This window comes from Sebastes fasciatus, chromosome 21 (genome assembly GCF_043250625.1).
Source record: "Sebastes fasciatus isolate fSebFas1 chromosome 21, fSebFas1.pri, whole genome shotgun sequence".
NCBI lineage: Eukaryota > Metazoa > Chordata > Actinopteri > Perciformes > Sebastidae > Sebastes > Sebastes fasciatus.
Window position 1 is genome coordinate 7242099 of NC_133815.1, and position 13612 is coordinate 7255710.

The 13612-nt window shown below is 36.0% G+C and overlaps 1 protein-coding gene across 12 annotated transcripts; it reads right to left on the reverse strand.

Annotated features, from left to right (window-relative positions):
* Positions 1–1678: 1678 nt before the first annotated feature.
* puf60b (poly-U binding splicing factor b) lies at positions 1679–12599 on the reverse strand. Of its 12 annotated transcripts, none has more exons than XM_074621832.1 (12): positions 12458–12527; positions 10445–10542; positions 10128–10223; positions 9147–9236; positions 8601–8651; positions 7356–7517; positions 7177–7269; positions 5407–5620; positions 5134–5324; positions 4373–4505; positions 2424–2671; positions 1679–2337 (listed from the first exon to the last, which is right to left on the reverse strand). In XM_074621832.1, exons 3-12 carry the CDS (start codon positions 10203–10205, stop codon positions 2038–2040), a joined length of 1560 nt encoding a protein of 519 aa, XP_074477933.1. In that variant the 5' UTR covers positions 10206–10223; positions 10445–10542; positions 12458–12527; the 3' UTR covers positions 1679–2037. The 12 variants fall into 12 exon arrangements, with proteins under 12 accessions (XP_074477933.1, XP_074477925.1, XP_074477934.1 ...); XM_074621824.1 differs by having other exon boundaries at positions 5092–5324; positions 12458–12525; XM_074621833.1 differs by having other exon boundaries at positions 4391–4505; positions 12458–12520.
* Positions 12600–13612: the final 1013 nt, after the last annotated feature.

Consider the following 13612-nt stretch of genomic DNA (forward strand, 5'->3'; position numbering starts at 1 on the left):
CTGGCAAACCAGCTTAGAGGTGCATTACTATACCGCCACCATCTGGACTGGAGTGTGGAACAGGACATTTGTGCAGAAACAAATTTTTTTTTTTTTTTTAAATTTAAAAAATTGTAAAAATTTAAAAATAATCAAAAAAATAAATATAAATAAATAAATAATAATAATAATAATAATGAGGAAATAATTTCACAGTATATAGTATCTAAAAAAATACAAATTAAATTAAGTTAAAAAAATATATATATATAATAATAATAATAATAATAATAATAATAATAATAATAATAATAATGAGGAAAACTCTAGATTCGTTCAACTAAATCAGTTTCTCTTAAAAACTGAATAATTTCACAGTATATAGTATCTAAAAAAATCAAAATTAAATTAAGTTAAAAAAATATATATATATTATAATAATAATAATAATAATAATAATAATAATGAGGAAAACTGTAGATTCGTTTAACTAAATCAGTTTCTCTTAAAAACTGAATAATTTCACAGTGTATGTTATGTGCTGTATTCTGGAGTGTGGAACAGGAGATTTGTGCAGAAACAAAATAAATAGATAAAATAAATAAATAAAATAAATAAATAAAATAAATAATTAATAAAATAAATAATTAACAAAATAATAATTAAAATAATAATAATAATAATAATAATGAGGAAAACTATAGATTCGTTTAACTAAATCAGTTTCTCTTAAAAACTGAATGTTTAAATGCCTTTTTAAATAGATTTTATCATTTTATTGCAGTCTCTGAAAACATGTAAATAATAAGAAAAGTTTGTCTACTATACATCATTATAACCAATTATTTGGTGATCTGTCTAGTATATAAATTCAAAATGCTGCCTATTTTTTCTCTGTTTCTTCATCTGTTTATTTTAGTCTATCTTGTGTTTTTCTTGATATGTTAAGTCTAGGATGTCTGACTTTGTACCATGTATTTTCATAATAAAGTTTAAAAATAGCTGCATCCGCTGAGTCTCTGATTTAATAGACTTGACCTGGACTTATTTCACCTGTCAGCTGCTACTATTATAATTTATTATTATTCTCATGAACAATGCTGACTTAACTCAACTGTACAATAATTCAACTGTGTAATACCCTAGCATTAACACTGCATTTAAACATTTATTTAATTAATTAAGATTCATACTATAATTGCATTTATATTTAATACAACCACTTCTCAGCATTTTGTATTTACTTATTTGCACTGTGGTTATTTATTGTTAACAAATTTATATTTCTTTACATATATTGTTTTATTTTTTAGCATTATGTAAATAATTTACATGTTACTCCTTTATTTGTTTTTCTTATATTTCTTTAGGTTTATATAAGAGCAACTGCAACGTCCCAATTTCCCCCGGGGATCAACAAAGTATTCCTGATTCTGAAAAACAATGACTGATATCTCAAAGTAAAAATGCCTCTTAAAACTCTGAGGGGTTATTATACGGTGTTGTTGTTCACCCCCTTTAAAAACAACTAAAGCAGAATAACCAAAAGAATATTGGACCACCAACAAATGCTCGAAGTATGTTTTTACTTATGAATCAAATATGTTCTACAACCACACAGAAGCCTGTTTACAAAAACATCAATTTTGAAGGATTTTTTATTCATAACCATTCATAAAAAATTGCACCTCACTTCAACTTTGTGGACAAACAATAACCTTTAATCGTAGAAATAAAGTGTTTACATGTCCCCGCAATTTCATAAAAGAAAAAAAAAAAAAAAAGGAGCTAAAGCAGGAAAACATAAATGTGTTACAAGATTGGATTACAAAAATTGGAAACTTGCACCAAAAAAGGAGTCTTCACAGATAAAGCAAAAAATGTGACACGGAAATATTTGTAATGAATCCTCCCCCAATGGGGCGTTTAACATTAATATCAACAGCATGTTTAAAAAAGAAATAAACATAATTACAAGTTTCAGAGGCCCCGTCTCTCTAGCTACAGTGACTGTGGCTGAAACGAGCTTGGATGACAGGTATATGGATGGGCGACTCTTTATGCAGAGAGATCACTGCTGTTGAACCGGTCTTGGTCGTACACCTCTGCGACAACTTTGCGACCTCCGAACCAGCGGTCATTGAGGGCCTGGATGGCTTTATTCATCTCTGAGGCCATGGAAAACTCTACAAAGATTTTGACAATGATATCTGCATCCTCCTCTTCTCCTTGTTTTTCTTGGTATATGATGACTCTGTTGACGGAGCCAAACTTCCCGCACTCTTCCGTCACCTCGCCCTCCAGGTCGTCGTCTATGTCCTCAGGTCCAACCATATTTCGAAGCACCATCACTGTGGACTGAAGAGGAAGAATTTCGGAAGTAAAAAAATCATTTTGATAATAAAAAGGAGTAAATGTACATATAAATATCTCCCAAACCTCACCTCTGATTTTCTAAGCAGTTTCTGCATCACCATATGTCTGGCACTGCTGCCCGAGATGCTCATGTGTTCTTGGTCACTCAACATCTCCTGGCCTGTACCGTCCTGCAGCGACTCCTCCTTCTCTTCTTTCCTCTCTTGTTGGTTGGAGCCACCGGCTTGATTGGACAGGACCGGCGGCGATGCGAGCACGGGGTTCACGAGCCCGACCTGGGGAAGCACTGGTATGGGCGGACGCACTGGAGTCACACCTTCAGGAAAAGGCAGACGTGCATTCAGTGACATCAAGTGTGCAAATAAACAAACTCTTAAAAAAAAGAAAGACTCAACCATAGTCGTGTATTTATGTGCTAACTTACCTGATAATCAACCACACTCATTATGGCTTGAGTCAAATTAAATATTGATCCTGTTGTTAATCAAATGTTTAACAATGGCTTGCAACACGATACCATTACAGTGGGCTAAATCAAACCTACCATACTATTCACTCCATGCCTTCAGATATTGCAGTTTAACAATCTTCAAATATCACCTATTTACTCATGTTTTAAGGAATTAAAAGAAAAGATGGAGCTTTAACTCCAGGTAACAGGTGGCTGCATGGAGTGCTGCACGAGTCCTAAAAAAAGAAATGAGTTAGCATTTTAGCACTTCCGGTTCCCTCGTCTGGAAGTCAATGGTTTTTTATTTAGATACCTGAAATAAGGTCTGTGGTTAAAACAAGCAGAAGAGATTTTAACGTTTTATTCTACAAGATATAATTAGTCAGTAAATATCCCACTCGTGAATTTTGAAGCTTTTATATTTCTTTAAAAAGGCGGCTGCTAACAAGTTAAATGAGACTACTAAACGTCATCACACCGAACACTAGTCCACCTTTAGCTTAGTGGTGGTGGTAGTTCGTCTATAGCCTAACGTTAGCTTCTTACTTCGGGCAATTGCATTTATGCTTCAAAAATCATAGTGGTGTTCACTTGTGAAGATTATCTTGCTGAACAAAATGCGTATCAAACATTTGTTTCCCATGGAGCTTATTTTCTACAATAATCCAAAAATCCCATTGGCTTTTTGTCGAGGGAACCAGTGCGATGCTAACTTCCGGGTTCGCCAACAAAAATACGTCATCCCTGCACCACTCTATCAAGCCAAACTCTCATAGATTAATGCTTTGACAAAGGAAGTTATATTTACACTAAGTCCTGATTTCCAGTCTCTATTTCAATCACATTTTGGTAACATTTGATGGACAGATGGGTCTTGGACCAACAACTGTAAACCGATACAGTGGTCCAAACATTGTGAGGATTGTGACTGACTAAAATTGAGCAAACAAAAAACCTAAATTCCTAAAACCTGGCATATCTCATCATTTTGAAAACTGAAAAAAAGGACAGGATAAAAGGAGAGGAATACATTTGTATCAGTTTGTTCTAGTCTATAATTATGACAAGTTACCTGGTAATTTACATAAAAAACATAAACATTAATGATATTCACAAGTATTATAACTGCAAAACAAAATAAACAGGTTAGACATTTAAAAGTGGCAAGAGCTTTAAAACAATAGGTTAAGTTGCATTGTGTAGAGCTGCAACGATTAATTGATTAGTTGTCAACTATTAAATTCATTGCCAACTATTTTGATAATCGATTCATCGGTTTGAGTAATTTCTCAAGAAAAAAAGTAAAACTTCTGATTCCAGCTTCTTAATGTGAATATTTTCTGGTTTCTTCACTCCTCTTCATCTTTGAGTTGTGGACAAAACAAGACACTTCCGACATTTTATAGACGAAACAACTAATCAATTAATCGAGAAAATAATCCACAGATTAATCGACGATGAAAATAATTGTTGGTTGCAGCCCTAATTGCGTGTTAAGCTGTATGACTTTACACAGCACAATAAAAGCACAATTTAACTCTTGCTTTTATAAAAATTAGCACTCACTCATGTCTTGGTACACACCTGTGATGACCCCTGGTGCCTGGGCAGCCATAACAGCCTGAGGTATTCCCATTTGCTGACTGAGAAGCTGGGGCGCGGCTAACGCCCCCAGGACTGAAGCGCCGGCTACAGCCTCCTTAAGAGAGGGGGGCCGAAGACATTAGGTAAGGGAAACACACAGAGCACAGCACAAGGCAGCAGAGTCAAGGATCACACAGCACGGCACAGAGTGAGCTCAGCCTCGCCTCTCTTTAGTGAGCATTAACATTATTTCAGTACACATTTACTGACAAAATCATACACTTTTCTTAGCAAGTCATAAATACACAGCAGTGATGTTAAGAAACTTTTCAATCATGACACAAGGAACACAACCGTCTGGTTTATCATTGCGAATGATCACACTGGAAAATAGCTGTCAATGTGTTTGTGCCAACTAAGAGAGAAGACTCTTATCTTACACACCCAATCAGTGAATGGGAGGAGCTTTTATCACTGTACAATGTATACTATACAATCTGCAGATTCTGTTTTGAACACATTAAACTGGATAACAAAACCAGAATGTCTCATATTCTGTAAAATTGACACTGTGTCAGGGCAACTTCTGTTTTTATGTGATCCCTACAAAACTGGGCTTCTCCCAGTCACCTCAATAAAAACATCTATGCCCATATCTGTGCTTTTGGTGTCAATTCTAGCTAGATCTTGGTTATATTTACCTGGAAGGCCATTAAATCCCTTTGGAAGGGATTCATACTTGCCTGGGCCGTTATCTTAGCGGTGGCTGCCGCTGCGGCCACCGCTGCAGCAGGCGGCAGACCACCGGGGGTCGTGGGGGTCAGTAGGGGCATGGGCGGAGTCACTGCTTTGCCCACCCGTAGGTACTGACCCCCCAGGTCAAAGAGGTTCATAGAAGACACAGCGTCCAGGGCTGACTGAGGCTTTTCATACTCTGTAAGTGAATAATAATAGTAGTAAATAGCGGAGCAATGGCAACACAAAGAGCACGAGCGAATGAGGGCCCTCGAGCTCACCGATGAAGCCAAAGCCTCTGTGTCGCCCTGTGGTGGGGTCTCTGGCTAACGTGCATGACTTGATCCTTCCGAAGGCCTCAAACACACTCTTGATGTCATCATCTGACAGGTCGGGGTGGACGGAGGCCACGTAGATCCGATTAAAGGCGCGCGCCTCCTCTGCCAGCTGGTCAATGATGGGTTGCGCCTGACCGATGTTACTTGGCCGCCCAACCTATAGCACAGATCATACCAGCAGGGCTACTGAGTAAGGGATTTTTTTTTTTTATTCCAAACGAGAACGCACTACCGCAAAACTCCAAGTCCCTGCAGCACTAACTTTCGACAGCCACCGAGTTCAAAGCCACTCTCCTCTTACAATCATGACACAATGCTATCCTGGCAAGTATTCTTGGTCTCTCTCCATTACTATATTCTTCAAAATATCTGATAAAGTGGTTCTGAAATCTGAAAAAGCACTCACCATTTCTTCTTCAGTCTATCATTCTTATACTAGCCACCAGGTAAAAAATACTTTAGTATTTTCTATATAGTATTTTATAGTAACAATATTTAGTTCTGTGTAGATCACTTGCCCTTTTCAGAGCTCTCATTTTTTATGACCACAAATTCAAAACCAGCCTGTCAAACAAACAGGGTCTCTCAGGGACGCTGAACATTAATTTAAATCACTGTACCAACACTTAATTTGTCTGTTTTACATCTATCTTGCCAGCTCTTGTCAACAATACAACTTTCCACATATGTAGTAGCAATTATTACTGCATTTCCGATGAAATGCAAAGCTATTTTGTAAATAACTGCGAATCTATCTAAGGAACTGCAGCGGTATTTCAAAACCAGCCACCAGCTCAGCCAGTCACACTGCATGCACAGTGTGACTGGCTGAGCTGGTAGCAAACCGAGAGGGGAACGCATCACGTGTCTCATGCTACTGCTACGCGCCCTGACAACTTCCTCTCCCTACGCAAGACGAGCATCTAAGTGCGACTGGGATCTGTACTACAGATGGGGCGGCCAAGCAACACCAACCAGGCGCAGCCCATCATCAGCACACCTTGGACACAGAGCGACGCCACGCGCCGCTGGGCATCCTACTGGAACTGGTCACTAAAACAGCCTTGATGACATCATGGAAGCATAACACACAACACAGACAGACAGTACGCTAAACACACACCCAGACATACACACAACACACGCACCTGGAAGTCAAACACAAACAAGCAAAGGGAAAGAGAAATTAGTCAGGTATAAGTAATTTCACAAGTCATTTCAGTGTCACAAAAGCAGTTAATTAACAAATTGACTCAGTATCCCAAATCTAGGGCTGTCCAGAATACCATTTTTTGGTGTTCGAAGCTTCGGTGAGAAATATTCGAAGGTATTCGAAGCTTTGGGACAGTGCTGCTGCCGCACTACTGTACACAAACGCACTTCTACACATAAACAGCGATATCGGTCTGAGAATAACTAATAATAACTCATGTTGAATATGAATAATGTTGTAGAATTATTCCTTATTTCATGGGGTATTTTGGGATCTATACATTATTATTACATACTTACATATAAAAAAGCAAAAAACAAAGCATTCAAATACTGATTTGGAGGTCGATTACCATGGCAACAGTCGAAGCTTCGAAGAATTCGGGTCAGCCCTACCCAAATCCCTCAAAAGACATTTAGAAAAATGGGAGATATTAAATTGTTTCTTTGTCCATGCGTACGTAAGTCCTCGAGAGGTACTCAAATCTCCAGACAACGTACCTTAATGTTTCTCCCCCCCAGCATGACTGAATTCATCTGCTCCAGAGCCAGCTGAGCAGCCTCTGGCACGTCATACTCCACAAAGGCAAACCCCTGCAGTCAGACAAAACACATGGAAGAGTTAGGCAGCTTTATTTGTAATCGCCAACAGTAATGTGTAACACTTAAATGACACTGACCTTGTGTTTCATTGTAACAGAATCCCAAGACATGTCAATGCTCTTGATTGGGCCGAAAGGGGCAAAGGCCTGTCTGATGGTGTCCTCACCAAGCTCATAGTATATGGAGCCCACATACACCCGACACATGATGGCTAGGGCACGTTGCCGCTGAGCTGCCACCTGCCAGGCGGTGAAAACAACACATAAGCATTACAGAGCAAAAGAAAGGAAGACAAACACACACAATCACAATAATAATAAATGTGTATTTTCTACTGTGCTTGTTTTTCCCCCAAAACAGTTAAGAGGCCAATTCCAAGTTAGGGGGTCTGTATAATAATGGGATACAGTAATCAATGGACAGAACTTTGTGAAAAAATACTAGCATGTATAACAGTTATAAAATGTGGATGTCCCCACTTGTAATTACAATATGACTTCTATTCTGTCACTATTGAACGGACATATGGAGAAAAACATACTGAGGTGATGGACATGCACAGCCCTCACAAATATTTGGCTTCAGTAACTGACCTGTAGTCCAGGGATGCAAGTAAGGTAACAATAGTAAGCCTGGAGTTCAAACGAAATCCATACAAAGTCTTGATGAAAGTAAATCAAACTTTCTTCTCAAGTTTAAGGGGAGGGATGGTCTAACCATCGAAAGTTTACTGATGCCTTTGAGTCAGTCTGCTTCTGCTATTTCATTCTATTACCAACACATATATAACATGTGCCTAATTCATGACATAATGGGAAAGTTGACTTCCTCATTGGCAGAAAAACCTGACTTTGAGATGGCCAATAACATCCCTGTTCCAGCAGTTCTCTCATTTTCGTCCATTAAAGAGATTGCTATCCCTCTTTCGTCCCATGCCAAGAACTTCCTGTTTTTAAATCGAGCAAATGCATATTTCTCAAAGAGAATTGACTTTTCTTACATTTATAAACCCTTTAAAAAGCTCATTAACAACCATAAAGCTTTGGCTATCTTCTTGTTAAAAGTACTAATGGAAATTATCCCATTGCGACTCAAGGAACCAAATAAGTGATTCTACGGTTAACAGCAGTCCTTGATCTCACAGAGGATTACTGACATGGTCGCAGGTATGATAGCTGTAGAAAGCCACGTTTTCTTACAAAATATGCATTCTTTGGTTACATAAAAAGGCAGGGATTGTTGCAAAGCAACCAGTAAAAGAAGGGTAACAGTCCTTTTCCATTGGTTATGCGCACAGAAAAATAATTTAATAATCTATTGACCGATTGTAAAGGTGAGAGAGGATCTCCAAAGCCCATTGTCACTGCTGCCATCTGAAAGACAGTAAAGATGGAAAAAGTGCTGAAAAGTAGGTTAGGTATCCCTTAGCTTTGCTTTTTCAAAAATGTAATTGCTTTGCAAAATAGACAAGAGTGGTTAGGCTAACACCATATTCAGAACCTCCCTCTAAACAACAGTTTGGGGAGTTGCCTCCCCTAAATTACAAATCACAGCAATAAACATAAACAAGTCCCCTTTAAAAGTGCAAAGCATTTAACATGATAATCAATGTTGACGATCTTCATCTGAAAAAGAGCAGAGGCAAAAGCAAGGGCACATGTCTACATGTGTGGTCGTTTTCACAGCGCGAGGGAGACAGGAGTAAGACTTCCAAGAGAGCTTTAACAAAACCGACTTCTGAGTGAAGTGATGTCTGAATTACTAATGTAGGAAAACACTAAGATATTATGTCTAGAATCAAGACGAAACGCGCATTACAAACTTTTTGTCCGGCAGAGACAAAAAACAAAACATTTTACACATCTCACCTGCAGGTTGGTGAGCTGTTGTTGCTGATGGGCAATGGTCTGCTTCACCAACACACTCTTAATGCTTTGTTCCATGGCATACTTCTTTGCCTGGAAAAGGAAAAAAGCCATTATATTCAAGTTTCTCATATGAACGAACACTTGTTACATTATTACCAAGAATAAATATTGACTAACACGGTATCAGTATAGTTACCTAAAATCTTTTTTCCAGCAATATCTTTATTAATCTTAACAAATAACTACCAATGAATAAAATGTGTTCGCATCCAGTATGAGAAAGTATATCAAAAGGTGCATAGATTGTCCCTTACCTTACATGTCAGACATTGAAATATAATAACAAAATGCAAACAATAGTAATATTAAAAAACACTTAATTTATATAAAAAATAAATAAAAGAAAAAAAATCTGCTTTTTAAAAAGGTTCCCATTGTGTTATGTGTACATCATACTTTCATTATTTGCACATTGTGTCAAACTCAAAAACGTGTTTTTTTTAAAGACAAATCAAGCCAAATATCACAACAACTTCACCAAGGCAAAAGGGAAAAAAGGACGAACCACAGCAGCAAACGTTAGAAATTCTATTGCATTCATTCTCTGTATGCATTTGTTCATGTTTTACAAAAGATTTAATCTGAGCCAAGCCATACAACAAACTTAATATCATATCACATCCATACATGATCAGTAGTAAACATATGTTAAATAATATCTTTATTATCATATCGGTACTCAGTATTGGTCGATAACGCAAGTTCAGGTATCGGACAGGGAAAAAATGGTATTGGAACATCTGGAGTTAGACATATACACTTGGGCAATAAATTGGCTTTCTCCAGGGGAAATCAGGTTTATTTAGTCCCCTATTATGCATGTAGACAGATTTACTTTAATGATACAACCTTACACTGGTAATTACATTTATCACTAATGGTAAACATATTGGCAGATAATGTATGTCAGGGGTTTCCTACCCTCTGAAGTGCCTCCTGCTGCTCTGGGGTGAGAGGCGGCAGGCCAAGCTTGGAGCCTGTGCCCTGTCCATTCTCCATCGTCAGGGCTTCACCTCCCTGCAATTCAGAAACAGCAATTTATTAAAGAAAATATATAAACTCATAAACAGAATCTGGAGCATTAACACCTGCCTGTATGTACATCCCAAACTACATTTTCCCCAGTAAATGCAATCAGAAGTCACATCACCTCACACAGCACATGTTATCATTAAATATAGCTAGCATATACAGGACATAACGTTACACCCGGGTTTAACCCAGATGGGTTACCTTACCTACGCAACCCGCTAATCGCAGGGTCCACCAGACTGAGGCAGGAAAGCCCCCAAGGGGAGGAGGACTGACGGGGGAAGCTTTAACAATTCAACAAATTCTAGGGGAAATAAAAAATGCCTTCAGACTAACATTAAGAGAAACAGGCAGCTAGCATTATTTCGTACATTGCAATCTTCACATAGCCGACCCGTCTTTCCTTAGACTTATAGTCAGCTAATGTTAGCACAGGGGTCAGCAACCTTTACTATCAAAAGAGCCATTCTGGTCAAAAAAAAAAAAAAAAATCTGTCTGGAGCCGCAAAACCTTTGAGCATTGTGATGAAGGTAACACAGCTTATAGTCTAAGTATATAGTATATAAGTGTATTGCAGTGAGGATTAATGTGCAAAATGTGCAATGGAGTATTAATATTGTGACTTTATTCTCATGATATTGTGACTTTATTCTCATGATATTGTGACTTTATTCTCATGATATTATGACTTTATTCTCATGATATTGTGACTTTATTCTCATGATATGACTTTATTCTCATGATATTGTGACTTTATTCTCATGATATTGTGACTTTATTCTCATGATATTGTGACTTTATTCTCATATGACTTTATTCTCATGATATTGTGACTTTATTCTCGTAATATGACTTTATTCTCATAATATTGTGACTTTATTCTCGTAATATTGTGACTTTATTCTCGTAATATTGTGACTTTATTCTCGTAATATTGTGACTTTATTCTCGTAATATTGTGACTATTCTCGTAATATTGTGACTTTTTTCTCCTAAAGTTATGACTTTATTCTCGTAATATTACGACTTTTATTCTCGCAATATTACGACTTTATTCTCGTAAAGTAATGACTTTTTTCTCATTCTATTATGACTTTACCCTCGTTATATTACGACTTTATTTCTTAAGTTATAACTTTATCTTCGTTATATATATATATATATATATATATAACTATATATAGTTATATATATATATAACTATATATATATATATAACTATATATAGTTATATATATATATAACTATATATATATATATATATATATATATAGTTATATAACTATATATATATATAGTTATATATATATATAACTATATATATATAACTATATATATATATATATATATATAACTATATAGTTATATATATATATAACTATATATAGTTATATATATATATATATATCGACTTTTTTTCTTCTTAAGTTATAACTTTATCTTCGTTATATTACGACTTATTTTCTTCTTAAGTTATGACTTTATCCTCGTTATATTACGATTTTTCTCGTAAAGTTCTGACTTTATTCTCGTAATATTACAACTTTTTTTCTCGTAATATTACGACTTTTTTCTCCTGAAGTTATGACTTAATTCTCATAATATTATGACTTTATTCTGTAAATCTCAGATGTTTTTTCCCCCTCAATGTGGCCCTAATACTCCGTAGTACATTGTCACGTTGGCCTTCACTGCATTAGACTTATATACTATATACTTAGACTATAAACTGTGTTACCTTCATCACAATGCTCACATGTTTTGCGGCTCCAGACAGATTATTTATTTATTTTATTTTGCCTAAAATGTCTCTTTTGATAGTAAAGGTTGCTGACCCCTGAGTTAAACCGTTTACATCCATGGATTAAACCTTAGCCGAAGACTTATTAAGCTAAAATCGATATGAATAATAACAACTTCATCTCTTCATCACACCTAAATTACCGTAATTACCTTAATTATAACATAAAAGCAGTATAAGATGAACGAGGCCTGGTTCTTAGTTAGCTTGCGTTAGCTTCGTTGCTAACAAGGAGCTAGCTGATATTAGCTTAGCATTCATCATTATGGCGCCGTTTGTTCCCCAGTGAAATCTACTGACAATTTACAGCATATTTAGTTCAAGATACATTCTACCAAACATCGCAAATTACTTACGCAACCGCCACTGTAGCTGGAAAAAATGTTAATGCATCTGTTTAGTGAAGGTTTTATTTACCGCAGTCTCCGTAACCGCCATGAAGCACACCGTCTCGACAGGCCCACTCAACACAACACTCGCGAGATCTACACGTTTTCAATGGATGGTATCGCGATAGCAGAACTCCCGCGATGATAGTGGCGGATGTGGAGCACACTTTTTTTCTTCTCAAAGTTACAAACAACATGGCTCATAGATCTTTTTTTTTTTTTTTTTTTTATATCTTTTTTTTTTTAATTATTGAACAAATTCAAATTTACAAACAACATGGCTCATAGATCTTTTTTTTTTATATCTTTTCTTTTTTTTAAGTGAACAAAGTCAAATTTACAAACAACATGGTTCATAGTTTTTCTTTTTTTTATATCTTTTTTTTTTTTTTTAATTGAACAAAGTCAAATTTACAATCAACATGGCTCATAGATCTTCTTTTTTTTTATTGAACAAAGTCAAATTTACAATCAACATGGCTCACAGATCTTTTTTTTTATTGAACAAAGTCAAATTTACAAATAACATGGCTCATAGATCTTTTTTTTTTTTTTTTAATCTTTTTTTTTGGAACAAATTCAAATCTATAAACAACATGGTTCATAGATTTTTTTTTTTTTATATATCTTTTTTTTAATTATTGAACAAATTCAAATTTACAAACAACATGGCTCATTCATCATTGCATTGGAGTAAAAGGACAAGGTGCACAATAAATTAAATTAAGGGCTATGGGGCTGTACCTGTAATTCATAATATTCTATTATACTAAGAAATTTCAATGCTTTTTCTGTTTTTCATGACTTTAAGGGCTTTTATGTAGGAAAGAAACTCAGAATGAAACACATTAAACCTATAGGTTTCACTTTCATATACTTGGATTTGTGCAAATAAAATTTTCTAAGAATGAGAATGTTATTCACCAGAAAATCATCTTTGTTATTGTCCATGACAAGTCCATAAACAATGGGATGTGGAGCACACTCTCTCGACGGAGAGGCCCGCCACACCACAACGCTCGCGAGATCTTCACGTTTTCAATGGAAGGTATCGCGATAGCAGAACCCTCGCGATGATTGTACCGGATGTGGAACTTTGAATGCATCTTTGAAAAATAAATATTATATCCATAAAATTATATGGATCAAAAGACTACCCTCCTTTTATACATTTACAGATACT

Excerpts from the sequence above, each read along its gene's own strand:
- puf60b (XM_074621822.1), bottom strand. The coding sequence starts at position 12,478 with ATGGCGGTTACGGAGACTGCG. Across the intron at positions 5,621-7,176 it reads TGGGGGGGAGAAACATTAAG|GTTGGGCGGCCAAGTAACAT; the intron begins GTACGTTGTCTG and ends TCTGTGCTATAG. Across the intron at positions 4,506-5,091 it reads GGGATTTAATGGCCTTCCAG|GAGGCTGTAGCCGGCGCTTC; the intron begins GTAAATATAACC and ends CCCTCTCTTAAG.